At 50.1% G+C, this 27,936-nt stretch overlaps 1 protein-coding gene across 1 annotated transcript in view; it reads left to right on the top strand.

Moving 5' to 3' along the window:
* Positions 1–1,203: 1,203 nt before the first annotated feature.
* Positions 1,204–27,936, top strand: part of klhdc8b (kelch domain containing 8B) — a 55,881-nt gene continuing 29,148 nt past the window's right edge. The window contains exon 1 of the mRNA XM_076026647.1: positions 1,204–2,456. Within this exon, the coding sequence (XP_075882762.1) occupies positions 2,060–2,456 (397 nt within the window). The 5' untranslated portion in view covers positions 1,204–2,059. The remainder of the gene's footprint in view (positions 2,457–27,936) is intronic.

Genomic DNA, 27,936 nt, shown 5'->3' with positions numbered 1-27,936 from the left:
GCCTCTTCCCGCAGTGTCTTGAAGGAGTTCAGGAGCTTCCAGGTAATGAGCTGCGACTCAGACGCGCATTTGCATATTTTATTTCATTTCCCAGTCATTTCCCCCGACGGAGGAGCAGAACGACAGTTTCACTATGGTGAAGTCGTTTTTTTTTGGATGTGATTTAGCAATTTAGAAAAGGTTCAGCCCGCTGAATGGACCCAGACTGTTGGGGAAAAAGGGGGAGGACCAAATCAGTTAGCAGGTCTTCTTTCAGGTACTCAGGCCTTGGTTTGAACACCACTGAAGTCAGTAATCTGGTCTCACACATTCAGACTGATGAAAGGCGTTATCAGCAGCGGTAGAGCACGCACGCACGCACGCACGCACGCACACACACACGCACACACACACACACACACACACACAGCCTCAGCAGGAGGTGGAACCAGACGGTTTTCATAATTTCAGATTAATTGGAGGTTTAATTTCAGACTGTTTGCATCTAATAAGACGTTTGGCTGTGTTTCAAGCTGTGGCTCCGCCCGCTCAGCTCCGCCTCTTCCTCTTCCTCCTCCAGGGATAAGTGTTCTTTCGGGAACGCCGGATCTCAGAGGTTCTCCTCCACTTCCACCTTTGATCGGCCACAGAAGGCAGCAACAGCTCCTCTCTCTCTCTCTCTCCCCCCCTCTCTCTCTCTTTCTCTCTCTCTCTCTCTCTCTCTCTCTTTCTCTCTCTCTCTCCCCCTCTCTCTCTCTTTCTCTCTCTCTCTCTCTCTCTCTCTCTCTCTTTCTCTCTCTCTCTTTCTCTCCCCTTGGCGGCGGTGGCTCGGGCCCATCCAGCCGTGGCCCTGGGGCCCCTGGGGGTTTTATCCCCCCTGTGGAGCCTGACGGTGCAGCAGCAGCAGCAGCAGCAGGTCCTCTGGGTCTTGCTGCTGCTGCTGCTGCTGCTGCTCCTTGTTCCAGAACATCGTGTGAATACTCAGCGGGGTTTAAAACCGGTTGGGACTCGGCGCCGCTGACGGCTCTTGATGGTCGAGGTCACAGCTGACGATGATGATGATGATGATGATTTCTGTAGTGTGTGTGTGTGTGTGTGTGTGTGTGTGGGGGGGGGGTGAGTGATGTCAGCCTGCAGACGGTGTTGATTCGTCTTGTCTGACAGCTGCAACCAAACGGGAAGTTCTTCTGAGTCACTCTCTGGTCTTTGTGTCTTACTGCTTCCAGGTTGCTGCTGCTGCTGCTGCTGCTGCTGCTGCTGCTCAGTGCCCTCGGAGGGCTGACGAGGCCCCGGGACTTTAATTAGATGAAGAGAAGAGGAAGAAGACGAGAAATCAGCGACGTGCCGCAGTCGTCGGGCTCATCGCTCGTCAAAGAGGATTTTTTCCCCCTGCCCTGCTGTAATTGCCTTTTGTTTGAAGGCTTCAAATTCTTCTTCTTGGATTATTGTGGCTTGGTGGAAGGTCACTCAACCTCCTTCCGTCTTCTTTCATCCAGCCTATGTTTTTTTTTTTAACGCCCCTTCCCGCTGCTGCTGATTCGCTGGGACATCTTCTCTTCTTTTTTTCCTCTTTTCTTTTCGCCATAAATCCTGGAACACCCTGGAACGCCGTCTCCCCGGGAGGACGAGTGGAAGCCGGAGACTTGAGCGTGAACGGTGAAGAGCGAGGGAAGGAGGGAGCGAGGGAGGGGAGGGGGAGGGACTGAAGGGCAGATGGCTGCTGGGAAAAAAACACCAACATCCAGATGAATAAAACATCGGGATTGCCGGGGAAGTCGTGACATCTGGCTGCGGAGTGTGTGAGTTCCACACTCCTCTCCTCTCCTCACCGCTCCCCCCCCCCCCCCCCCACCCCCACCTCCTCCTCCACCTTCCATCTTCTTATCTATTCTGTCCACTCGCCCTCCTCCTGCCTCCTCCTCTTGTCTCGGACTTCAGACGCTCACCCCGACGGACGGGAAACAAACTCGTGCCTTCGGACTCTAGTCTGTTAGTCCCGCCCCCTCCTCACCCCGCCTCCTCCCACCCCCGCCGCCCCCACCCCGGTGATGCTGCGCCCCCTCCTCTGGTTCGCGGAGACATGCCGGTGCGGGAGGAGATGGCGGTGAGTCCTGTCAAGTCGCTGCACTGGGAGAAGTTCCCGCCCATGGCGCAGCGCCGCGTCTACTGCACGCCGGTGCGGCAGGGGGGCGTGGTCTACGTGCTGGGCGGCTGCAGCGAGAGCGGCGCCCCGCTGGACAGCGCCGAGCTGCTGGACGTGGAGAGCCAGACGTGGAGCCGGCTGCCGCCGCTGCCCACCGCCCGGGCCGGCGCCTCGGCCGTGGCGCTGGCCGGCGGCCGGGTCATGGTGCTGGGCGGGATGAGCCGGCAGCAGGCGCCGCTGGCGTCCGTGGAGGTCTACCACCCCGACGAGGGCAAGTGGGAGAGCAAGGCCGGCCTGGGGCAACCGTCCATGGGCGTGACCGCCGTGGAGAAAGGTGAGAGAAAAAGAGAAGAGAAAACTCTGGAAATCGCTGTGCTTTGGTGTGATGCGTTGAGGGACCAGCGTGTAAGAAAAAAAAAAGTTTGGAAAAAAGTTTTTCCGTTGTCTTGCTGCATTTGACGACCATTTGAGTGGGGAAAAGTCTGCTCTTGAATGGAAAGTGAGGGAAGAAAACAGCTACGTTGACAATTGTTGCAGTTTGCACTCCAGGCCAGCAGGCGGCGACGATGGAGGCGCCGATTGTCTGGCGTGGCGAGGACAGAAAGCTGCGTAAGAAATGCGACAGCCGCTAGTTTTTCTGGCAGAGGTTTGATGAATCGAAGACGACTCACAACACGACAGCAACAACAAGTCTGTCAAATTTCTTGCTGTTCTTGTTGTCGAGCCGGTTTGCATACAAGTTTCTGACACGCACCATCGGTGCTGCTGCTGCTGTGAAATCTCTCTTTTTTTTTTTTTTTTAAATAACCTGAATCTTTAATTTAGCCTTTAAACAAACTTGACCAAACTTTCCAAACAACCGGGGAACTTCACCTTCAGCCGCCTCCTCCTGCCAATATTCCCTCAAACCTGCGATTGATCCGCGGCAGGATGAGCCTTTAATTGACTCCCGGATGCGAGTGGAGAGGAAATAATGCAACTGCTGTTCGTCCGGGACACTCGAATCCTCCCTCCTGGAGGGGGAGGGGCTTCTCTTCTTCTCGCTCTTTTTGTGCTCTTTCGGGACCAAATGTCACTAAAGTTCACGCCGGCTGACATTTGCTGCCTGCGCCCCCCCCCGCTTTTTGTGCGTCGGTTGCACTTCCTGCTGCGGCCCTTCGTGCCCTCCAGACAGTTTTTTTTTCTCCTTTCGAGATTCATCCTCTGCTCGTTGTCCGGATCTAAAAATAGTGTGGAGACCAGCTGCTGTTTGGAGACTGTTGCGTTTTATTGCTGTGGTTTGTTTGCGTGATCAGTGTGCGATCATTCCGAGTAATTGGTGGAATTAGGAGACGCGGCGGACAGGAAGGACCGTCCTCCTCCTTCCTGCCGGGTGGGGAGAGGGTGGGGGGTTGGGGGGGTTGGGGGGGAGGAGTCAGCCGATCAGCCTCCGGTTCAAATAGTCCATCAGTTTGTTGTCGTGTTGTCGAGACTGGCGACCTGCAAACACGGATTTACTTCGCAGAACAAATAATGTTGTTTACCTCAATGGGATAGTGTGTGTGTGTGTGTGTGTGTGTGTGTGTGTGTGTGTGTGTGTGTGTGTGTGTGTGTGTGTGTGTGTGTGTGTGTGTGTGTGTGTGTGTGTGTGTGTGTGTGTGTGCGCGCTGGCAGAGTCGGGAGTGGGAGGACGACAACGAGACAGTGAACCGATCGCAAACCGTCACGGTGGGAAAGAGAACAGACGCTACGTGATGCTTTCGGAACGCCGGGATAGATTTTGCTAAAACCCTGAGAGGAGACGAAGAGTCTGAAGAGCCGGTGGTGCAGCTTAAATGTTTTCCAAGGAACTCGGACGGGGGAAGATACCTCCGTCTGTTTTCCTGTCGCACGCCCAAGTAAAGGTTGCGACTTCCTGTTTCCCCGCGGCGAGGGTTGAACTCCTTCTTTTTCTTTGGTGAAAATGTTGCTCGTCTGTGGGATGAAACAGCAGGAGTCGTGAGCTCTGTAATTCGGAGGTGGAAAAGCTCCACCGTCTCTTACTGTAAATCCGAAACTGTCTTCCCCCCCGCCTCCCCTGGTAAACAAGGTGCTGTGCAGACCCTCCGTCTCTCTCCATCGCCTCCTGGACAAACTGGTGGTTCCCCGGAGAGCCGCGAGGAAACAATCCCGGCCGAGCCGCTTCTGTCCTCCCGCAGAAACAACATCAAAAAACAAACCCCAGAGAGAGATTGTCAGTCAGGCTCGGCGCGGTGACTGAGAGCACAGAGGCTTTCACAGTCCGGCTGCCGCCTTCAGATAAGGCTGCGGGTTTGGCTCTGCGGAGCCACGCGGGCGCCAGGATGTTTGAGCCGCAGCCAATCAGGTGCAAGACGCGGCCGGCCTGTTTCATTTATCAGGGCAGTTAATGGAGGGAGAGTTTCCTCAGCGGCTCCTCGGCACAATTACCCCGTCAAATGAAATGGATAGTGGTGGGGGGGACGGTTTGTCTTCTCGCTGTTTCCAGATTTGCATCAACTATTAGCATTCGGTCGGCGCTCAATTTATTTTACACATTACAGACAAAATGCATAGAAATAAATTGCCGTTGGAGTTTGTTTTGTTTTTTCACTGCCAGCGGTTAGTTTAAAGCCATCTTAATGTTTTTACTGGCTTGTTGAAAGGGAAAATGCACCATCTGCCACTGGTACAGCGCCCCCTGCTGGCCGATTAAGGACTTTAACTTTAGCTGCCTGCCCAGCACCCTTGAACTGAGCGATTTAAAGCGTCAGTGTAGTAAAGATTTTCAGATCGGTGTAGGAGCACAGTTAGCCCTGCGTTTGCAACGCCCTTCTAAAGAAAACAACAACCTGATGCTCTGTTGGACCTTACAGATGTTTGGTTGGGGCACAGAAACGAGCCGGGAATCACTGTGGCGGAACCAACACTCGGCTGGGGTTGGCACCTCCAACCCCTGGGTGAGGTTTCAGTGCCCTTTGTGACATCACAGAGGGCCGCTTTCCAGTGCGATTTTTGAGAATGTAGAGGGACAAAAGAAGCAGTTCAGGACTTTCACCGACATTTTAAATTGAATTTTTTTTATATTTTTATATTTTCTGTTGTGTATCTTTCTTCTTAGTGTTTTGCGCCTTTCTTGTCCTTGGCTGGATTCAGGGCAAAGCCATCATGTTCACCCGACTCACGTCATAGACGTGTGTGTGTGTGTGTGTGTGTGTGTGTGTGTGTGTGTGTGTGTGTGTGTGTGTGTGTGTGTGTGTGTGTGTGTGTGTGTGTGTGTGTGTGTGTGTGTGCTGGCAGCTTTCACATCCTCCCCCCCCGCCGCTGTCAGGACTCACATGTTGACACTGGATGTGCGGAGGAGGCGACACGCCAATGAGCCGTGTTGGCTTTTGAACCGAGTGTCGGATTATGTGGGCGCTGCAAAAATAATCTGCTAATCTGCCACCGAATGAACCCGGTAACTCTGCACCCGCTGCTCTTAGAGACGCGTCGGAATCTCCTCCGAGTGGGAAGAAAAGATTTTTTTGGCGGAAATTTGCGGACTAGCGTCGATTGGGTGTTGAGAGAGAAGGCGACGCCCACACGGACACACTCATTTGTCGCTCCAACGACGACAAGAGGCAGCGACCGCGTCACATCAAATCAGTTTCCTGTCGCTGCTGCTCGGCTGAGTTTTACATCTTTTCATCTTTTTGTTTTATGTCTCCGCCACGCGCGAGGCGGCGCAGTGTTGTTGTTTTTTTTTTAAATTTCTCTCCGCTCAGCTGCTTAAACTTTCTCTCAGATGTTTTTTTCCCCTCCCCTTGTGGATTTTATGGCTGTGGGTTTTCTCTGATTCTTCATGTCTTGCTACTGCGTTCGTCCAGCTGCTGCTTGGTTTTTCGAAAGAGGCAAAATGAGACATGAGAAGATGGAAAAAGTTCACCAGGGGTCACGTCGACTCCGTGCTGTTGCTCCCCCTGGTTTGGTTTCATTTTCAGTTTTGGGCACAGAATAAATCAGTTCCTTCTTTCTTCCTTTCTTTCTTTCCTTCCATCTTACTTCCTTACTTCCTTCCACGTTGTCCCAGTATGTTGTTGTGTGTAGAATTTTGAGGGGAACGAAATGAACTAAATCCATTTTATAATAAGGCTGTAACATGAGCAAATGTGGAAAAAGTGAAGACGGATGCTGATGTGTAGCACAGTCCAGCTTATTGACACACTACATCCAGAATCATCAGCTGCCTGCTGCAATTTCCTTCAATTCTCTGCAAGTCTTTCACAACTTTGGCCAGAAACAGAAAAACTGCGAAGTGATTCAGTGATGCTGTGTTGTTTTTCTCTCCCGGAGGCCTCGTCGCCCGTCTGTCCGGCTCTTCATCACACTGCTCTTCATCCTCCTGCTCTTGAAGTCCCTCCACTTTATCTTCTGTCGACTTGCAGCCCTTCTCCTCTCGTCTGTGCCCCCTTTTCTCTTTTTTCCCCCTTTCTCTTTGTTTTCATGCAGCTGGTGCAGCGGCTCAGGAGACACATCCGTCTTCTTCCCTCCGACTGGGCTCAGAAAAATGCGGTGGCACTGATGATCCTGCCTTTCCTCCCGTTTTTTTTTTCTTCCTCTTTAATTCCGCTGCCGTGACTGACTGCTGTGATTGGGACGTGTCAGACTCCTCCTTGCTGCAGCGATACGTTTCATTTCTCCCGCCGCTCTGTGATTAACGACGGCTGCCTTCCGTCCTGTCTGCAGGGTGGTCCTGTCGCTGGGAGATAGAAGGGAGGCAGATAAAGGCCTTTAACAGAGGAAAGTTTGGTCGGCGGGAGGAAACAGTCGGACAGCAACAAAGTGCGGAAATAAAAGGGGACAAAATGTTTTAAGCCAGATGGGAGGGAAGGAGAAGCTGCTTTTAAATTGGATTGTTGAGTTGTTTTTCTCTCTTACTTTGAAAACTGTCCAGTCAGATTTTTTCTTCATGATCAGTGAGCCAGTTGACAGTGTGGGACTTCCTATTGGTGGAAGGAGGCTTCACCGAAGGTGATGAGTGGCGACGGTGGGCGGGTCAAACTGACATTGTCACTGTTTACAAGCTGGCAACAGCTTCCTGTTTGATTGATTTAAAATAACTCAGAGAAAAAAAACGTCCTTCTCATTTTTGCGCAATTGCATAATCCCACCAGAGAGGGCGCCAATTCCCCAAATTCACTATTTCACATCTGCTGGCCTAGATTGGGCCTTTTTAGCGTTCAGCCTGGAACATTGTCACCGGCTGCCTGATGAACTGTGTCCCACTGACACGCGTTCCTGTCAGAGTCACTGGACGTGGATGTTGGACTGTCGCTATCGCCGGCCGCCAATTACAGCCGATCGCAGCAGGGCGCTGGAAATGTCCTCCGTCATTATCGGCTCGACTCGCTGCTGCCGCTTCTGTAGCAGCGAACCGTGGATCCGTCTGACTGAGGAAGTTTGTCGCTGGCGTGTTTTGTAATGTGTGTGTGTGTGTGTGTGTGTGTGTGTGTGTGTGAGAGAGAGTGAGATATATTCAGATTTCCTCATTAAAAGTCCTTTTTCTCCCTTACTCATGAACACACACACACACACACACACACACACACACACACACTTCCTACCGTTCAAAATGTCATTTTCATCCTCCAGAGCAACTTTCACATTAAATCTCTGTATTTTCAAGCAAACATCCAAATTAACACATTTTCTCTTGGTTGTTTTTTCCCTCCGTGTCGGAGAGGATTTTTTTTTCATGAACGCGGCGACCCGGCGGACAAAAAAACATCAGAGCGACGTCTCTCCTGCGTCTCTCGGCTGGTTTCACTTCTGCTCTTCATTTCTCTCGACCTCAGATCAGCGCCGCCGCAGCCGACGGTGAACAAGACGAGGCGTTCCGTTCCCGAGTTCTCACACATCCGTCTTGAAAAGCTCCAAATCTGATCAAATCACAGCACCAACCTCTTGATTTGATCTTATCTCTATCGGGTGAGAGAACTCACTGAGGAAGTGACATCACGCCGCGGCTTGCGGCAACTTCTGATCTTCAGGAGGGAAAAACTCTGTGGGCTTTTGTCCGAGTGGGAGAGGGAAAACAACTTCTCTGTGTGACACGTCCGACCCTGCAGCGCTTTAAGTCACTGCTGCGAGCTCTGCGCCTGGAGCTGAGCTGCTGACTCCTTTAAGCCTGGATTACCAGCGCCGAAGCCTGATGAGTCGCCGTCCGTCGGCTGAAGGCTGCAGTGGCGGTGGTGGTGTCTCATCCTCCTGGACGGAGCCCAAAGTTCTGAACCAATCGCGCTGGCCGAAATAGTCGACGAGGTTCAACTTTCTTCCAGGAGACTTTTTTTCACCAACGGTTATTAATCTGCCAGTGGACAGAACTGGAACAACGTCTCCAAATAGAAGTTCTGACCCAGTTGCAGGCAGATAAAAAGCACATTAAATTTTTTTAATCAATAAAATATACATAAATTAAAACAGGAATCCAGGTTAGAAACATTCATCTTTTCATGTCCCTATAATCACATTCACAATGTGGTGTGTGTGTGTGTGTGTGTGTGTGTGTGTGTGTGTGTGTGTGTGTGTGTGTGTGTGTGTGTGTGTGTGTGTGTGTGTGTGTGTGTGTGTGTGTGTGTGTGTGTGTGTTGTTAACTTATATGCTGTGTTGCCTTCCGCAGCCGATTTTACCAGGTTAAAATCTTTAACAGGATTTGTTTCCAATCTCTCCTCTAATCTGCTGCCCCGATGAAATTGTAATTACTCCATCGCCCATTACTACCAACTTCCAACTACCTGCTGTGCTGGTAAATTGAAGCTGCACTTGTAGTCGTTTCCACTAATGGAGCCCGCTGCTGCCACCGCCGCTGCGGCGGCCGCCGCCGCCGCCGCTGCTGCTGCTCATGAAAGATTCGAAGAGGTTTAGAAGTTAAAGGAGAGAAAATGTTTTCATGTTCTCTCACATCGGTTCCTCCTCCCCCTCTCCCTTCTACTTAACCCCTCCTCCTCCTCCTCTTCCTCCTCATCTCCGTGCATAATAACAGCTCGCTGTTGCCCTGATGAGGCTGTTCAATATGAATGAGAGACTGCGTTTGCCAAAGATGATGGTGGTGACGGTGATGAGGATGATGATAAATGGCGCTCTGAGAATAGACTGTAATTTGATCCGCAGCTGGTCTGAGGTCGGCAGGACAACAGCGAGGAGGCCCGTCAGCCTCAGCCAGCCAGAAGATCCTGCACCACGTCTATTTAAGGTGAATTCGGAATAGGTTTCATACTTTATTCATCAGTCCGAAGGCTGAAGGGATCAATAAGACGGCCGTCTGTTCATTTATTTATCGTTTGTGTCAAAATCGGGGTGAATAACGGGATGATTGTCCGAAACCAGCAGCCGACAGCAGCGGCATCAGCAGTCTTTTCTCGAAAAACAAAACCAAACAAAACAACGAAATGATTCGTTTTCATAAAGCGGGTGCACGGTTTCACATAGTAGCTCGGTTCAGCCTGTAGTTCCCAGTCCCCTCTTTGTAGTTTCTACATAAAGAATGACAAAAGGGGGGGGGGAAGGGGAAAGAAATCTTTTTTTCCGTCACGCAAATTAATAATACATCAGAGGTTAAAAATGCAAATTCTGCCAGTAAGTGAGAAAAATGAAAATAATTGTAAAAAAGAAAGACAGAGATTATACTCGTGACAACAACCAGTGGATTTTTTTTTTTTTTTTTTTTTTTTATTAATTCTGTTCTGGTGACACAAAAGCTCTCGTCATATCCATGGCAACGTCTCCGGGGCTAATTTCTCTTTGTTTCTGATGGAAGAAACTGAGACTTTTGCTGCAGGAACGTGTCGCAGATGAAGGAGCTTTTCTGCAGCTCCGGCGCAACAAAGCAAGACTGCAGCTTTGACTCAGAACACAGTCGAGAGATTCTGTCTGTTCAAGTTCCCGCATCGTGGAAGAACCAAGAGCCTTCAAAAACCTTCTGACCTTCTGATCTGCAGGGTCTCTTCTTCCTCCTCGGCCTCCACCTCCTTCTCCTCCTCTTCTCCTTTCACTCTATTCACTCCTTTTTCTCCTTCCACCTCCTTCTCCTCGATGATCTCTAATCTCTAATTGCTCCTCCTCCTCCTCCTCCTGCTCTTCCCCCTCACAATTGCTCCTCCTCCTCCAACTCGCGCTTCTCTTCTTCCTTCTCCCCCACTCGTCTTCCTCTCGTCTTTTCTCTCTGTCTTGTCCTCCATCTGTCCTTTCTGAAGCTCTCGGTCACTTCCATGGAAACTCCTCCTCCGTCAGCTCTTCTTCTCTCCCTCCCTCCCTCCCTCCATCTCTCTCTCCATCTGGTCCTCCTTGCTGCCCCCCCCCCCAACTCAGCCGCTGTGTTTTTTTTTCCCAAGGCGGATCGGCACAAACGTGAGCCGGCTGACTAATTACTCATCTGTACCTCGGCGGCCTGCGTGAGTCATGTGCACTTAACGCTCTGTTTTTAGGCCGGCACTGCTGCTGCTGCCCCGGTGGGGGGAAATGATGCGCTTTGGTGAGGATGAGCGGCCACGAGCTGGCGAGAGGTTCGGTCGGTAGGGATTCGGTCCAGTGAGCGAGTTGAACGTCGCTGACTGGTTTTTGAACTTGAATCTTTACAGATGGATCATCTAACTTCTGTCAAGGACGACGCTAGCACGATGCTAATCAGTTGTTTCCTCTGTCTATCATCTTTTTTGAAAAAAAAAAGGTTCATCTTCCTCCTTTCATCTCATTTTCTCTTTCCTCAACTCATCAGATTTCGCATCAGATTTATTTTATTTCTTGGTCTCATCTCACTTTACCTCGAGTCCTGCTGTGGTCGAGCTGTGGTCCTGCTGGTCTGCAGCTGCAGTCACACACCTGGTGACACTGCAGTGGCGGCGGCCACACAGCATTTCTCTCTCTCTCTCTCTCTCTCTCTCTCTCTCTCTCTCTCTCTCACTGCTGCATTGCATCACTTCACCAAAAAAAAAAAGTTTTCTTCCAAAACACTGCTTATTTCACTTGTCTGCGGTGCTGAAACTCCTCCCCACCGTCTCCTCTGTGGCTTTCCGCTCCACACCCCGACCCCCCTCCCTAAGCTCTTCCATCTACCTCCATCTCCTCCTGCATAATCTGATCCCCGCATTATTCACACGGCAGCCGACTCCATTTATCCGAGCAGGCAGTAAAAACCAGTGTGGGGATGTTCAGGTGAATCCCGGGGGGGATGAAAACTGGGCTTCCTGGAAAAACGTTTCGCTGCCTCACACGTCTGAAGGGAACGGGACTAAATTATGGATTAGACGTTTAAACCTCGTGGAGCAGAGGTGATCATTTGTAGCGAAGCCGAGGAGCCAGAGAACTGCTTTCCTCATACGGTATCTCCGTTCTTTTTTATTTGCTGCATCTACTCTTTATCTGCTCTTTCATTTTGTTCCTGTTTTTCCGAGGCCCTGCAACATTTCCAGTCGTGCATCCAGCAGCGTTTCGCCGCAATTCAGCTCCAGTTCAGTTTCCCTCAGAGACCCAGAGAACTTCCCAACACTCTGCAACCGACCTGAACCCCTCGTTATTCCAGGTTCTGGTTCAGCAGAGTTCAAGTCCGGCAGGAAGCCGCCGCAGCACTGGATCAACATCACAGCTGTCTGACCTCTGGGTGACCTCGGCAGGTTGACAGAGTGACACGGCGGCCGATTGTTGGTTTATTTTCAAGCTCTTGACCTTCTTCCCGGAGCCGAATAGTTACAAAATTCAGGCCAATAAGGGCCAGTTTATGCGTCTCGACAGTCAGTGGGCGGAGTCAGTATCTGATTGGTAGTTCTCCGCCTCTCAGTGTTTGAAATACAGCAAATTGAAGAGTGTGTCTCCGGTTCCTCTCGGCACTTTCGTCCCGACTGCTTTTGAGCTTTGTGCGTATTTTGTTTGTATTCTTTCCCCCCCCCCCTCCAGTTGTTATGGAGACTTCAAAAATAGATGTGCTTGCCCTCGCCTCGCCTCGCCATGGTAACCGTGCACGGCTGCGTGGCGGCTCCAGACTTTCCCAGCCTGAAATCTCCCAGATCCCGGCTGAGGAGCTGCGCCGGGTTGCTGGAGGGATTTGGGTTTGTTCAAAAGCAGGAGCGGTAACGGGATTCCTCCCGCTGTTACCGAGCAGATCGGCCGGCGGCCAAGAAATGTGATTGGTCTGGAGAGAAGGCAGGTCCTGTCACTTCTCTGTAGATTTATGGCGTCCAAGGATGACTTTGGAAAATAGAAGAAGTTTGTGAAAACTTCACAAACATCGTTTCTGTTTCTTCCAAAAATAGAACATTAGCTTGCAGTTTTTCCCACAGTCTTCTTTAGATGCATCGGACTTGATTCTGATGTCACAGGGGGAATTGTTTCCTTTCTGTCTCGTGTTTTAGCAAAGGAGAAACTGTTGCAAATAAACAAAACGACTCAAATGAAAACCCTTGAAATCAGACAAATACGAGGAGCCGGAGCTGTTCTGGAAATAAAGGGATGAAGGGCGGATCTTGTTTTGTTCGGCTGGTTTCTGTTCTCAGTTTCTGAGAATTAAAAAAAGCGAAACATCAAAGAGGCAGATGTCATCAGAAACACGTCACGCTTCACGTCGCTGGAAGCTTTAATCTGCTTCCCTTTGACCCGACGGTATAATAATAATAATGATAATCGTAACTCATCATCCGTCTTCCCCGTCATCATCATCATCTTGTAACGCAGCCTGTTTCATTCGTCGCTGTGTCGGGATTTTGAATATTTATTGTTCAACAGCGTGTCAGTCGGTTGGAAAAAAAAACCAAAAACGGGCGTATTAGCCCCGAAGCTTTTGTCGTGTTGAGTCACTGCGAGATGAGTTTCTCCCGACGCTGTGAGAGAGAAAACAGGGCGAGCTCCTCTTGGCGAGAACGAAATGAGATGAATAATGCGGCGGCGGCGGTGGCGGCGGCGGCGGCGAGATCACAGACTCGCGTCGCTGATAAACACCTGCTGGAGTGACGCCACGCGGAGCCTCGAGTCCCGCAGGTGAATTGTCGGAAATGCTGCAAAAACCGGCTCGGCTTTCGGCTACGACGTTGGAGGAAAGGTTTTTAGGATGCGTGAGACCGAAAACACAACTGAAAAGCGGGGAGATGATGGCATTTTTCGAAATTGGCCAATCAGATGCCTTTACTGCCGGGGGATTCAGTTGCTAACAGCTGGAGGCTTCCTATTGGACCAAGCTCATGTGGGAATTCAGCCAAAATTCGGCGACAATAAAGTGAGAAATTATTAATCAAATGGCACGAAATGCAATTTCTACCTTAATGTGAGATGAAATGAGAATCAAAACTATTTTCAAATTGTATAATAAAAGCCAGATGTGTTTTATTTCCGAGTCTTAGTGGCTTGTAAATGTGACGCTACCGCGAGGCTAAAATCGAGATGATTTGTTTTCCGTTCAGTTTTTATCGACCGCGACGAACAAAAATACACCAGCGCTGAGAAACACAGTGAAAGAGCTGTGCTTTGGTAAAGAAACAAGATGTAAAAGGTTTAAAAGGGTGTGTGTGTGTGTGTGTGTGTGTGTGTGTGTGTGTGTGTGTGTGTGTACGTGAAAGAGAGAGAGGGGCACCCCGCGGTGCTGTGATCTGCACTTCACAGAACAAGTCAATATGGAAAAATTGGAAAGAAAAAGGAAGTGGGCGTCGCTGCGTCTTCGGATTTTCAAAAAGAAACGTCTCTATATATTTATATATATGTAAAGACATTCTACACACGTTTTTCCATTTTGTCGAGTCGCGCCGCTAGCGAACACGCAGTAACAGTGGGAACGCTGCGGTTGAACTGCACCGGCTCCCCTGGTGGTGGCGGTGAGATCTGCTCCTGTTCCTTCCGAGATCTCAGACACACAGAAACTTTTCTTTGTGAATTCAGTTTATTATTATGAAATGATTTGGAGGCAGACCAGACAGAATTTTTGCGAATTCTTATTTTTTGGCTTGCTCGTGTTGACCACTCGCCCGTTGAGTCGTCCGTCCATTTGTCCATTTATCATCCATCCATCAATGGCATTAAAACAAAAAAGACACCAACAATGACACAGAAAAGAAAGTTTCCCTATGCGATGAAATTCTTCATTTGCTGTCCACAGAATGCTGAATAAGGGACAAAGTAAAGCTGAGAGACCTTGTATTGCACAGCGAGGTGTAAACTGGTGGACGCTGCTGGCGTCGCGGAATGTTTGATGAAAAGTATTTTAACGGTCCTGTCAACGGCACCTGGAACTCCCTCGACTTTCATCCAAACCAGCAGTGCCGGGTATCAGCGGGTGTCGCTCACCCTGATGCCATTCTACAGAACCCTCCTTTAAAAAGAGACCTGCCGGCGGGCTGCGGGGCTCCGCCCCTCCCCCCAGGACACCTCCCGGCCGCTGGGTCCCCGGCTGGTGTGTGATGTCTTCCTGCCTCGGGGGCCGTCGGCAGCCTTCGAGGTGTCAGGTGTTTTCCTCAACGCCCCCACACCCCCCCCCCCCGGTCTCATCTGCATTGCAAATCATCCCACAGTGAGATACTAAGAGGAAACCAGCATTTAATAAAAAAAAAAAAAAACCCAGAAGTGCTGCAAGCTGCAGAGTGACCCTGTTGAAGCGGGCGAGGGCTTTGCACAGCGGCCAGCTGCTGCTGCTGCTGCTGCCACACACACACACACACACACACACACACACACACACACTGAGGAATGAATCCACACTGTTCACACAGTGTCCACTGGACCACAGCATGGCCAGTTGGGCGAATGGGAGAGCAACAACGACAACAACAGCAACAACACAACGCAACAGTGTGGTTGTGAGACTCCGGCTTCGTCTGAAACGTCCTCAGGGATTCACCCAATCCAAACACTTCCTGTTTATTTGGAGCTGCTGCTGCTGCTGCTGCCTTCAGGGCGACAGAACCAGCAAGAGTGAGAAAACGAAAAATACTTCTTAAAAAAAGCTGCTTTTATTCCAAAAGCACTAAAATGCTGGAAAGTCCACAGTTGGTGGTTGTTGTGGAGTTGACTGCGGATGGCTGTGTGTTTGTGTAACAGCGGATTGGCTGTGTTTATTTATCATGCGCCGAATTTATTCCAGAATTTGTTTCCTCTGTCGGCAGTTTAAACTGTGAACGTTTTGCATCCAGCAAAAAGGACGACAGACATTTTTTTATTTCTTTTTAACGAGTGATGTTGAAAATTTCAGCTTGTTCCCTGGTTCCTGGATGATGTTTGTTATTTGATGAAAGAACTCGCAGGGTGAACTGACAGCCGCCGGTACGACGGCTCTGAATGCAAAAAATTCCCCCCAAAAAACGGGGAAATATTTACTGGCAAATATTTGGAATTTTATTGCATTTTATTCGCCAATTGGTTTTAATTTTTGAGCAGTTTGAGATTTCCCCTGTTACGCTTTTTTAATCTAACTTGATTGACTGACAGGAACATTGCTTTAGTTTGTGTTGACATCTGTTTGTGTTGACGTATGTATATATATATATATATGTATATATATATATATATATATATATGTATATATATATATATATATATATATACATATAAATATGTACATATTTTTTTTTTTAACGCAGCCAGAGTTGTGCAGGACTGGAGTGGAGCCACTGTAGCTGCAGGAGAGGGCGCAGTAGAGGAGGTGGGGGAGGGGTGAGAGAGGGTGAGAAGGGAGGATAAAGGGAGGCGAAGATGCAGTGCGCGGTAGTTTTGCTGCATCACGTCTCGGGTGTCTCGCAGGCGAAGCAACTCGCTGCGTTTTGTGAGCCGAAACACGTTCATTCAGAATTTGTGTCTCGTGAATATTAAAGAGGCGACAAGCCGGATGAAAAAGGGTCATATTTCGCTGCACATCCTCTTTTCGGTGGATTAAATCATCGCTGCTGTTGCCGAAGGGATTTTTATATTCTGCTCTCCCAGAAGTTGTGTTGGAAACGCGCGCAAGATAAAAATTCACTAAATCATTTCTTTCATTGTTTCACTTCAAAGCCGCCGGAGGATTACGAGTGAAAACAAGAGCGGCTGGAAAATCCTCCTGCCGCTCAACAAGTGTGACGAGCTGCCGCATCCCCAGAGTTGCATCACTTGACCGCGTGTGTGTGTGTGTGTGTGGGGGGATGTGGGAGGGGCTTCAGAGTGCTGCCACCACAGTCTTGTGTGACCCGGCGAGTGATTCGTAGCTGCCGTTTGCTAACAAGCTTCACATTTGACCTGAAGGTTTGACACCAGCTGATGGCAGCCGGGCCGCTGCCGCTGCCGCCGCCACCGCCACAACAGACAGGAAGTCCGGTGCTTTGGTTCGGCTCCCCAGTGCTCTGATTTGAAAAGAAAAGAAAACGCACAACAAAAAAAAAAACGCTTCAGATTGCAGCTTTTCAAGACGGTTGGGCCGAATTTCCGACTGGGAATTCTGAGGTTGTAGCGCCGTTGTGACCCCGTCGTGACCTCACAGTGCCTCTAGTCGCTCTCTCTCTTTTCCTCTCTCTGTCTCTCTCGCTCTCTTTTCTCTCTCTCCACACGTCTCGCACTGTCGCCGCCAATCGCTCCGCCGAATCTCTCTCTCTCCAGGCCGCCGCTCTCCGCACTGAATATCCGCGGGAACGCCGGCGGCGGTGATGCGAGCAGCGTGTAGGAGGGCGGGGCGGGCGAGCGAGGCAGCCTTCTTCTCGGCCTTTTTGCGCGGACGGACTTTTCACTTGAAGGCACTTTGGGTTTTTTTGCTTTCTTCTCGCTTTGCCCGGCCAATTCGCTCTCTCTCTCTCTCTCTCTCTCTCTCTCTCTCTCTCTCTCTCTCTCACAATCGCTTGCTCGCCCGCTGCCGCTCCTCACATCTTCAAAGAGGCTTTTGAGGGTCGAGACGATCGACGAGAGCGCCGCTATCGGCTCGCCGGCCCACGCAGCTGCCCCTTCGATCGCCGCCAGAGCTCTTCTGTTGCCGCCGTCGCTTTGTTTCTTCTTTCGCACTGTATCACTTGAACAAAAAAACAGGACGCGGAGAATCGAGTCTGGCTCTCGTCCTTCCGGGCGTCTCTGACACAGACCGCAGTAAAGATCAGGGCTGACGTCCTCATCGTGCTGGGGGTCTGTGTGCGATTAAAACAGAAAACTCAGCAGCTTGGTGGCGGGTTGACGGGAAACTGCCTACGATTGAGCTGTGGTGGCTGGCGTTGGTCAAAGCCGTGTGCGCTAGCTCGCCTCTCGCTGAGGGGGCGGGGTCAAAGGGGCTGCAGGATTTGTGTATCATCTGCTTGGTTAAAAAACCTAAACGAATAAAGAATCTGCTCAGCTGTTCATCTCAGCTGTTCGCCTCAGCTGTTCGGCTCAGCTGTTCGGATCCGCTCTTTGGCTCAGCCCTTGGATCATTCATTCAGATCAGCTATTGCCTCAGCTGTTCAGTGCCTCTCATATTTGGCCCTCCAAATTCTTTTTTTGTTTTTGTCCCTCCAGCTTTTCTCTCCATTTTCAGACTTTTCCTGGAGACACCTGGAGGGACGAGCGGCTCAGAAGTTCTTGTTGCGCCGATGATGCAAAATGCAAAACGCCTCTGGTCACCCCCCAAACTCCTCATCTCTCTCTCTCACTCTCTCTCTCTCTCTCTCTCTCTCTTTCTCACTCTCTCACTCTCTCTCACTCTCTCTCTCACACACACACCAGCCCCTCCCACTTCCTCGTGGCAAGAGGCGCGTCCTGCTCGAGGCTTCGGTGCTGCGGTCTTGTTGAGGAGCGTCGCCGCTCGCCGTCGTTAGATGAGTGTTTGTGTTCTGAACAAGAACTTTGGATACAAAGATAAACTGTCATGTCATGTTTCTGTCTGCACACACACACACACACTCACTCACACACACACGCACGCACGAGTAAACACTAGAACACTGGTACAAACTTCTCTGCAGGAAGGATCCTGCTGCCAAGTTTCCCTCTTTTGGCAATAGCTGTTGTTCTGCTCATTTGTGTGTTTGTGTTTGCATGATTGAGTGTGTGCAGACGCTCGTGCGTGCGTGTTTGTGCGCACGTGTGTGTGTTTGAGAACGTCGGCAGTGAAATCCCGTCACAGCTCACAGTCACAAACACACTGAGTCTCTCAGCAGGAGTGACATGATGAGTGTTAAACTGTCTCAGAATGATGCCGAGATTTCCCCCCCCCCCACACACACTTTGCTGCATTTTCTAGATTTTCTCAGTTTCTCAGAGCTGCCGGATGGATTGAGTGCTTAATATTTATTTTTTTTGTCTGCCGCCAGCAGAAACACGTTTGAATGAAACGCGGCGGTTCTAAGTTGTTCTGTGACACCAGGGGTTTGTTTTTCTTCTTTGAGCTTCACTGCATACAAAGTGTAACATTCAAACTGCACGACAAACCAAGTCAATATTTTATATTAATATTTTAGTTTATATTTTATTTTGAAAGTACTAGTTGTAGTTTTTGAAGTACGCCCGGCCTGTAGTTTGCCCATGCCTGAACTAGATGGAGCAGAGACTACCCCCCCCCCCCCCCCCCCCCGCCCTCCACTCGGTCCACGGAGACACCGGTTACATAATGTAGCCTCACCAGCCTCCGTTCTGTGAATCAATGAGCCGCCGCGTTTGCAAGGAATGGGAGGAAGAAAGAAAAAAAAAAAAATCAAAAACAAAAACAAAAAAGAAAAAAAGTGAGACTTCCTGCTCGTAGCGGCACGTGTCGGTGCCTCGAAGCAGCACGACGCGTCTAAAAATACAGCTGATGACGACAGTGAGAGTGAGAGAGTGAGAGCAACACTGGCAGAGTTTCAGTGACCACAGAGAGAGAGAAACACTCAACACAAATCAATGTGTGGCTTTAGCAAAATGAATAAAGCCCTACTGTTGTTGTTGTTGGTGATGATGAGGATGATGATGATGATGATGATGATGATGATAATAGTAACAAAGTAATTTGACAGCAAGAAATTTGTCTCCAATTGCATCAGCGTTGAAACAAATGACTATAAAAATAATATCTGGTGATGACCAGGATTTGTCTTTGTGTGTGTGTGTGTGTGTGTGTGTGTGTGTGTGTGTGTGTGTGCTTGGCCACAGGTGTGCCCCCCTCAACCTCCCACCCCCCCACCGATGAATAAATCCTTTATTAAAGACTCTCGGCTGTGGTCTTCATTGCGGTGATAATTATTCTGCCAGGCAACGCAGCGTGGGATTTCATGTGGGCTGAAATGATCTCACATTTGCATTAAATATGAATGGAGCCTCTGGAGTGTGTGAGTTTGAGAGAGAGGGAGAGAGAGAGAGAGAGAGAGAGAGAGAGTGCGAGCGATAGATGGAGAGAGAAAGGGAGCAAGAAAGAAAAAAGCCCCAACGAAACCCCACACGACAACAACGGTGCCGCGAGTTCCCAGCAGGAGATCTGGGCCACACGCCTCCCGCAGGAAGAAATGTGTCGCGTGCCAGAGCGCTGTCAGGATCCCCCCCCCCCCCGCACCAACCCACCCCAACACCTCTCCCTCCCGCCTTTCTCACCCGTGTCTGTGAAGGGAGGGGGCGGGGTGTAGAGAGCTGCCGGAAACGCCGTTGCTGCGCACTTTGAAGAGTCCCGACTGACATGATGTTCCTTCCACAGCAGAACTGGAGGCAGGGAGAAAACCCAAAGACGTGTGTGTGTGTGTGTGTGTGTGTGTGTGTGTGTGTGTGTGTGTGTGTGTGTGTGTGTGTGTGTGTGTGTGTGTGTGTGTGTGTGTGTGTGTGTGTGTGTGTGTGTGTGTGTGTTGTAAACGTGCAGACAGGACACACCAACCAGCACCTTCCTGCTTGTTCATGCTGGATGCAGTTCGAGATGGAGCCATCTAGTTCCTCAGGTTCGTAGGTGTCAAACTCTGGCACGCAGGCCCAATTCGGCCCACACTGTCATTATATTTGGTCCACGAGGCCGATACAAAATCACTACTAGAGCTGGCCTGTCGCTATTACACAGCACATGTGTAATACTACAAATCCCAGAGTGCTCTGCTCAATCAGGACAGGACCTTCATTGAAGGATATTATTACTGCTTAATTGGTTTATTGTTATTTTATTTTGAAAATTTATTATTAGCCCGTGGAAAAAGGTCACTGTTGAAATTTAAATCGGAATGCACATTAGCAGCCCCTAGTGGACGTTTTTCTTTCTTTTTTTCTCCTCCACCACCAGAACCGTGTGGTCCACTTTGACTCTGGTCCTGGTGTGAACACGCCAACTGAAACCTGGATGCAGCTCAGAACAAGCTGCACCATCCAGAGTCCTCACTGCCGGCGTGCATTGTGGGCAACGTCGTTACCGCCGCTGCGTTGTGATTATCGTTGCGCTGTGCGCTCCCTCGATGCGTGAGACCAACCAACCGCGCTGTTTCATTGGCCGCTGGCGTTCGCCGGTGCCATTTGGCTCCATTGTCTTTGCTGGTTTATTTGACCCAAATGAGGAGATGATGCAAATTTTTCCTGTCGGCCCATTTTCACATAATGTGACCTCGTGTCGACACACAAACAGAAAAACAACTTAAATATAAAATGCGATTTGTGACCGAAGAGCAGGTGGCAGATGTCATGTGGCCCTTTATGATGTCACAAAAATGGTACATTGCTCCTCCCAGGTCGGTAATTGCCACCCACGTTGGCAGGTATTGGCTTCACTCTGTTTTGGTCCACTTCCAAACTGGTTGAAGGCCAAAATGCATCAGTCTTGGCAGAAGGCTGTAAACAGAGGGCTCAACACACTGCTCTCGGGAGAATTCTTTGAAGTGATTCAGCGGTTCAAAAACAGAGATCTGATAATGGCAAGTTTTCAGGGGTGGAAAAATGACTGATGAACTGATGATGAACCGGATAAAGTCCTAAGACGATATCAAAGACATCAAAGTTAGCTGAAGTAGATTAGAACTCCCCCTGCTGGTCAACAGAAGCAGCATTTCAAGCTGCCTTGTTGTGCAACTCCTCTGTGATGGTCTCCAATTTCTTTGGGGGACTATGTTATCACATTGATTAAGGCGATTTATCGGGTGGTTTAAGTCATTGGTTCCCCCTGGTGGCGCCGGTGCAAAGCACACAAAGCGACCCGCAGAGTGTGTTTTCCTTTGGTTTCCTCCCCAGCGGTTAATTAATTATAAATTAAGTTCCTTCAACAATCTGGTGCAGGGAATGGCAAAAAAAAAAAAAAAAAAAAAAAGATGTGCGTGTGCCACTTAGCGACGAGTCACGGCGAAGTCGTTATGGTTGGATTTAAATGTTTATTTTGCCGCTGACGTTCCCTCCACCCCAAAGAAAACCCTCCCCTCCCCCTTTCCAGTTAATTGTCTTTATCAGGCTGCGCTGCCGCGTTGTTAAAAGAGGAGAGAGGAGAAGTTGAGGCTTCCGCCTCTGCGCCGCTGACACTTTAATTAGCCCGGTTTATCAGTCACCGCTCCTCTCACCAGAGACTTCCATGAAGTGCCGCGTTTGCCTCTTTAAAGAAAAATGGGCGGCGGGCGGGCGAGGGGGGGTGGGCGGAGCTGCAGCGATGTTCGAGGACTTCACGCCGTTTGGACAGCAACAGGAGAATGAAAAGCGGCGAAGGGGCGGAGCCTGAGGAGCCAGATAGCGCTGAGTGGCAGGTCCATAACGGGGGTTAAACAGTTGTGGACTGAAGTTTTTCCATTATACACTTGAAGCTCTCTGAAGTTGTTGTGTTTGTCATGTGGTCATGTGGTCCAGGAAGCCAGTTGAGAGAATGTTTTCTGGGAGATTTTGGCAGATGTGGATGTGTCCTGTAGGCTCCAGGAGTTTCTACTCGCCCTCTCATGAATTTTAATGTGCCCCCTTCGGAGTCTGAGTCAAAGTGAGAAATAAAAAGCGCAGAAAGTGGGAACAAGAGTCAAGGTCCACGTCGATGATGGAGGGAAAGGATGCAGTGATTGTTTTTTTTTCTCTTCATGCAATTGTTTTTTCCAGGGTCAAAATCTTTGGTTGTGGCTGCAGGAGAAAACAAAGGCTGTTTTTCGGGTTGTTGTTTTTATTTTATATTCTTTGAGCACCGTCGACATAAAGTCTCGGTCTCAGCCCGCTTCCCCTTCACCCTCCCTCAACAGTGTTTCAGCCGCTGGTGTGTAATTTCACACAGACTCAGATATTCATCCTCCTCGCGGGTGTGACTGTAAAAGGCTTCTTTTTTTGTTGCTTTAATGTCAGTGCGGAAGTCAGAGGGAGATAAAAACCTCAACCCCCCCAGGAGCCTAATTCAATTTGCAGTGAATGGCGTGAAGTGCCTGTTAGAGCCTTTTAACTGCGGCGCTCATCCCAAGCCGGAGGTCCCTTCTTCCATCATCCATCCATCCAGCCATCCATCCGTCCTTCCATCCATCAATCCATACATACATTAATTTCTTCTACCCTAAAGCTCTGTGAGATCCATTGAGGCAACATTAAGTCCCATCCATCCATCCATCCATCCATCCATCCATCCATCCCTGCTTACCCTGCCCTCATGTCTTTGTGTTGTTTTTAGTTTTGTCCCCTGGTGGAACTTCCAGGAAACACCTGCTACCCCCACCCTCACGGGTGAGGTCACCTGACTGGCCTTTTGCCCAATCACCTGCCTTGGGGTCGCCAACTTCCTTCACCCTGCATTTCAACCTTTCAATCCACCAACCAATCAGAGGAAAGGAGTCGCTGGGGTTTTCCATCCTCTCCTCCTCGGTCTCTCGATGCTGGAAGCCTGAACGTTCTTGTTCTTGAATGTTCAATCTGTCGAACGTCAACACGCAGTCACAGGAGGCAGGTGAGTAGGTGGAGGTGGGCGGAGGGAAGCTGAGTCGTGGTTGGAAGGAAGTCGACCCTGTGTGGGCGAAACTCATCCCCCCTGCGTGTCTGATAAATAATAAAAACCTGCTCGACGCTAAAACTCTAAAACCTGCTGCTGCTCCGTCTCTCTGCGGCGCCCCCTGATGGGCTGAATGACATGAAATCTCACACCGCTATTGATTATTTTTTGTTGGTGGAGCACAAACAAGAAAAAAACGAAAAAAAAAAAAAAAACGAAAAAAAAAAAAAACAGCTCGGGAACGGGAAGTATTTTTCTTTTGTGTTTTTCAGCTGCTGACTGAGGCACTAAAAATAGTCGGCGTATCAGCGGCAGGTGCCGGGAGATTATTGGATGGCACTGTGGGCCGCGGAACGATGGAAGGATCCGTGACTGGATCCGCCCACTCGACAAGCCGGATGATAAAAGGGCTCCCGTCCGGCCCCGCCCTTCTCCTGACAGCCGACATGTGCTTTTCCCTTCATTGGATTTCGGCGCCATATAATCATCCCTCAAACTCTCAAAGCAGATTTTTTTTCCGCCTTTGTTCACTTCAGGGTTTTTTTCCCCCTCCCCGCTTGTCCGGGAGAAAAGCTGGGAAGGTGGCGGGACGTTTCGAGGACACCCTGAAGGAGACCTCGGCTTTCCGCACGCACCAGCGACGCTCTGAGAACAAGCTCTGCTATAAATAATAGCTCACTTCAGCTGCTGGAGAGGCGGCGAGGCGGAGAGTCATGTGACAGAATGCAAGCGTTGCTCAGAATTCCTCTAAGAGACAGTTTTTGAAGTAAAGTTGTTTTTTGTTTTTTTGCACTCAAGTTCAATTGTTATTGAAAAAAATCTAAACATTGGAAGAAAACAAGGGCCAGACTTAACTGCAGCGCTAGCTAGCTGGCTAACAAGCGTTGTTTTCAGTTTTCACTTGATTTCAAATGAAGCACCCTATCATATTTTTCCTGGCTCAAAATCCAACAACACAAATTAAAAAATTCCAAAGTACTGCAGTCTATAGTTTATGAGCTAAATCCGCTAATGCTAAGCTAAGGATTGGTAGAGGCTGCATTGCTCTGAAACCTCCAGTCATTCCATCCGGTCGGTGAGATGAATCACCTCATTAGGCCTTTGTTGGACCTGCTGGATCGGAATTTAGCCCTCCTGAAGTCCTTGAAGTCCCGACGTCTTTTTTTCCACTGGCGCCTCCCACTCAGAGCGCCCCCTGGAGTGGAGGATGACTTCTTTACTAGCGTGCTGTCCCGCCGCTAACAGCTAGCTGTCGGTGATGGAGAATCATTTTTCTCCCGCCGTCAACAAGTTGAGTACAGTAATCCGAGGGCTTGGTCAGTGAGTTGACATGTTGCAGGGAATTAAAACGAAGCCTGAGTGCCGGAGAGTCTGAACACGCTCGTCTCCCCGAGACAGAATCATGTCCACAGAGCAGCAGCAGCCGCGCTGACGCTCCCTTCCCTCCATCCTTCCTTCCCTCCTTCCTTCCCTTTTCTGGGAGCTGAGCTCCTCTGAGCCGGAGGAATGAGATATGCACCTGTGTGGCTGTCAAACCATTTATCATCTTAATAAGGCGGAGGCGGTTCCAGGCCCCTGACCGCTCTGCCTGTCTTCAAAAGGCCAGATTTCAGGCGGAGCTCCGCCAGGGTCTCGGAACGCCGTCTGGATGTTGTGCAGAGACGTCCGAGTTCTTCTGGAAAAATTCCAAACAAGAAGCCGGGAACAATTAGTTCTCCTTGTGGGAGTTTGCAAGTCTACGAGTCTCATGTTGACATCAATTATTTAATATTACAGCATAAATGAACTGCAATGTGTCATTTGCTGTTAATTTTTATGAATTAACTGCTGATCACAGTTGAAGTGATCATAAATTAACCAGTTAAGTTGGGCTGCACTCATCTGCTTCCCTTCATCATCATCCCGCCCTCCTGCCATCCTTCATCTCTCATCCTCGTTTCCCTTGTTTCAGTACCGACAGTCTTTTCTTTAACAATTCAATGCAGACGCGTTGCGACTTTCTGTGCATCGTCGTTGCAGACGATGCACAGAAAGTCGTCACGACGGGAGCAGCAAGTCAAAGGTGACTTGTGCTCGGTGCAACTTCATCGGTTGCCGTGACAGTTTCCCACTTTTTTTTCCTTTTTTTTTTTTCACTTGGCGTCGCTGCTATCTCGGCGCCCTCGTCTGCCGACGGCGGCCGTGACGGAGTGCAGACTGACTGTGTGGTTTTAAAGAGAGCTGCGAGCGGCGGCACGCTGCATCCATCACGCTGAGGGATGAGACGCTGCTGCTGCTGCTGCTGCTGCCGGTGGTGCTGCAGCTGGTGGTGGTGGTCCAGCTGCTGCTGCTGAGGGATAAATTGGTAAGAAATGGGAAATAAAGGGAAGGCAGCGGGCCGCCGTGCCTGCAGCGGCAGACAAATAAATCTATACGCTGATGAGCAACGAGAGCGAGACGACACGCTGTAGTTTTAAATGGTCTCTGGAGAGCCGCCTGGACGGCGGTGTTGACTTCTGGGGGTTTGTCCAGGTTCTTTCTGATGTTTTTTTTTTATCTCTTTCTTTTCTCGTTCCTATTTTCAATCTTATTGACTTTGCGATTGACACGTCGCCCTGAGTTCAAGGCTGAAATTCCCTGTTAATCCGTCTTGAAAACCTCCGGGCCTGAATCCTATTTCAGCCGAGCGGAACGTGGGTGGACCTGTAAGGAGGAAAGGGCGGAGCTACGGCCAGCATAGATGATCAATAGATGAGCGGGTGCTTTTTTTTCTGGCTTGGTAATTGGATTTTTATTTTCAGCTGCAGTTTCGAGCGACAAATCCTCAACGATCCGCCCTTGAAAAGCGCTCATCTGTTGTCCGAGTCTTTTCCAGATAGATCACAAGCTAGAAGCTTTTCCCCCTGTTAGCTGGAATCTGTCCGCAAGTACGGCACAAGTGGTGTCAACAAGGGCGAGAAGAAGCACAAGTTTACAATTTCTTCATCCACTTTATCTCCTCGAGCGCCTGTTAATTACTTAAACGAAATGTTCCTGGACAGGCTCTCTCCGTCTCTTCTGGACACCCGTGAGATCACCGTCGGAAGTTTCGGGAGCCTGTAATGTGATTTGTGCGTCTGGGGGTCAAAGGTCGGCACTTAAAATTTGCTGCTGGGCACGTGGAAGGGAAAAAGGAAGTGGCTGAAATTCAGCTTCCACCGACGTCGTCGATCATAATCGAATCTGCCTGTTTGTCCAGTGACTGCAGGACGTGTGTGTGTGTGTGTGTGTGTGTGTGTGTGTGTGTGTGTGTGTGTGTGTGTGTGTGTGTGTGTGTGTGTGTGTGTGTGTGTGTGTGTGTGTGTGTGCGAAGCCCAAGTGGTTTGTAAGAGTCACGCTGCCGTTCCGCTCCACTGTAGCGCCGCAGCACCGTGACTTGGGTCCAAATCCTCGGCGGAACGTTAGCAAACGATCCCATCAAAGCGCCGGGCTGAGCGGGGATCAGGGGGCGGCGGCGGGGGAAAAGTGTCGGACCCCAGCAGAGCGGCGCTAACTAGCGGGCTCGGCCAATCGGTGGAGGGCAGGCAGCGCCTCCCGAGGGACGGCGGCCTGGGTTTCTTAATTTGCGGGACTTCAGCTTGATTTATAAAGCCGCGGCCCGGAGGAGGGGGAGGAGCTCCCGGGACGACGGGGGCGAAGCATAACGAGGTCTCCTCGCCGACGGAGCTGCCACTGCAAAGACGTGTCATCATTTTGTCTGCAAGTGGATGTAGGCGGAGATCAATGTCAAGCTCCGCCCACCAGTGTCAAGCGTCGCCACCCTCAGGCTAATCGGGAGCCTGGCAGCTCCGTCCTTTGGTCTTCTTGTTCCAGCAATTCATTTTCAATACCTGCTTCCTCCTGCACTCTGCTGGAGCCTCTCCCAGCTGCCGTAGGGTGAAGAGTTCCCGATTCACCTCGTTCAACAAAATCATTTTGGAGTGTGGGACGAAGTCGGAGAACCCGGAGAGAGGCCACGCAGACACAGGGACAACATGCAAACTCCACACAGAAAGGTCCCAGGGTCGGAATCGAACCCACAACCTCCTTGCTGAGGTGTCACGTGTTGGTCAGCTGAGTCGTGACTGCAGCCCTCGAGAGTCTGACGTCTGCTTCCTCCAGTCTTCCTGATGTTGTTTCTCAGCGGAATGCCGCCAGTCATCACGCACGCACGCGCATGCACACACACACACACACACACACACCTGTTTTTTTTCTGCTGCCTGTTGACTCTCGGCTGATTGACGGCGAATGGCGCCATCGCCGTCAGTGCCCCCGGAGGGGCGGCGCTGCTGCCATTACTGTGTGTCATCATCCAAATCATCTCAGGCAACACAAACACAATCAGCGGCGGCACGTCAGCCGAGTGCGACGGGCGAGAGAGAAACTACGCAGCGCGTGTCAAAGGAGCGAGGTGACGGGGGCAGGCGGGCGCGCGTGTGTGTGTGTGTGTGTGTGTGTGTGTGTGTGTGTGTGTGTGTGTGTGTGTGTGTGTGTGTGTGTGTGTGTGTGTGTGTGTGTGTGTGTGTGTGTGCGTGCGTGCGTGACATCACTTTAGCTCACTGTCTGCAGCCTTGTGTTTGACAAACTGGGACAACAGCTGGACAATCTGCTCGCTCGCATCATCATCACAGCGCACCCACACACACACACACACACATCCTCTTAATGCATCACACGCGTTGACTTTGTGCTCAATTAACCGCCATTAGAGTCGACCTGCGGCACCAAAGTGCGTCAGAGCTCATCAACCTCCCGCCAATAAAACACCAGTTTGGATAAATAAAGGGCCGAACCGTAAAAAAAAAGTGAGAGAGTGAAGAAGAGTGAAGGAAAAGAAAACACACAGCAACCTCGCTCGCCGTCACGTCTGAATTCTCTCCGCAGCGCTCAGCTGGGTTCCACCCTGCTCTGCTTGCTTAAAAGTATCTCACAAACAATAAAAAGTGCATCGGTTGACAAATTTCAAGCGTTTTTTTTTGTCTTTCTCTTTCTGTTTTTTTTTCCCCCAGCAGCCTCTGATAATATTCA

This window comes from Nelusetta ayraudi, unplaced genomic scaffold (genome assembly GCF_046127955.1).
Source record: "Nelusetta ayraudi isolate G7.1 ecotype Tasmania unplaced genomic scaffold, CSIRO-AGI_Nayr_v1 ptg000019l, whole genome shotgun sequence".
In the NCBI taxonomy this organism is placed as follows: domain Eukaryota; kingdom Metazoa; phylum Chordata; class Actinopteri; order Tetraodontiformes; family Monacanthidae; genus Nelusetta; species Nelusetta ayraudi.
This window is presented reverse-complemented; position numbering and strand designations above follow the sequence as displayed.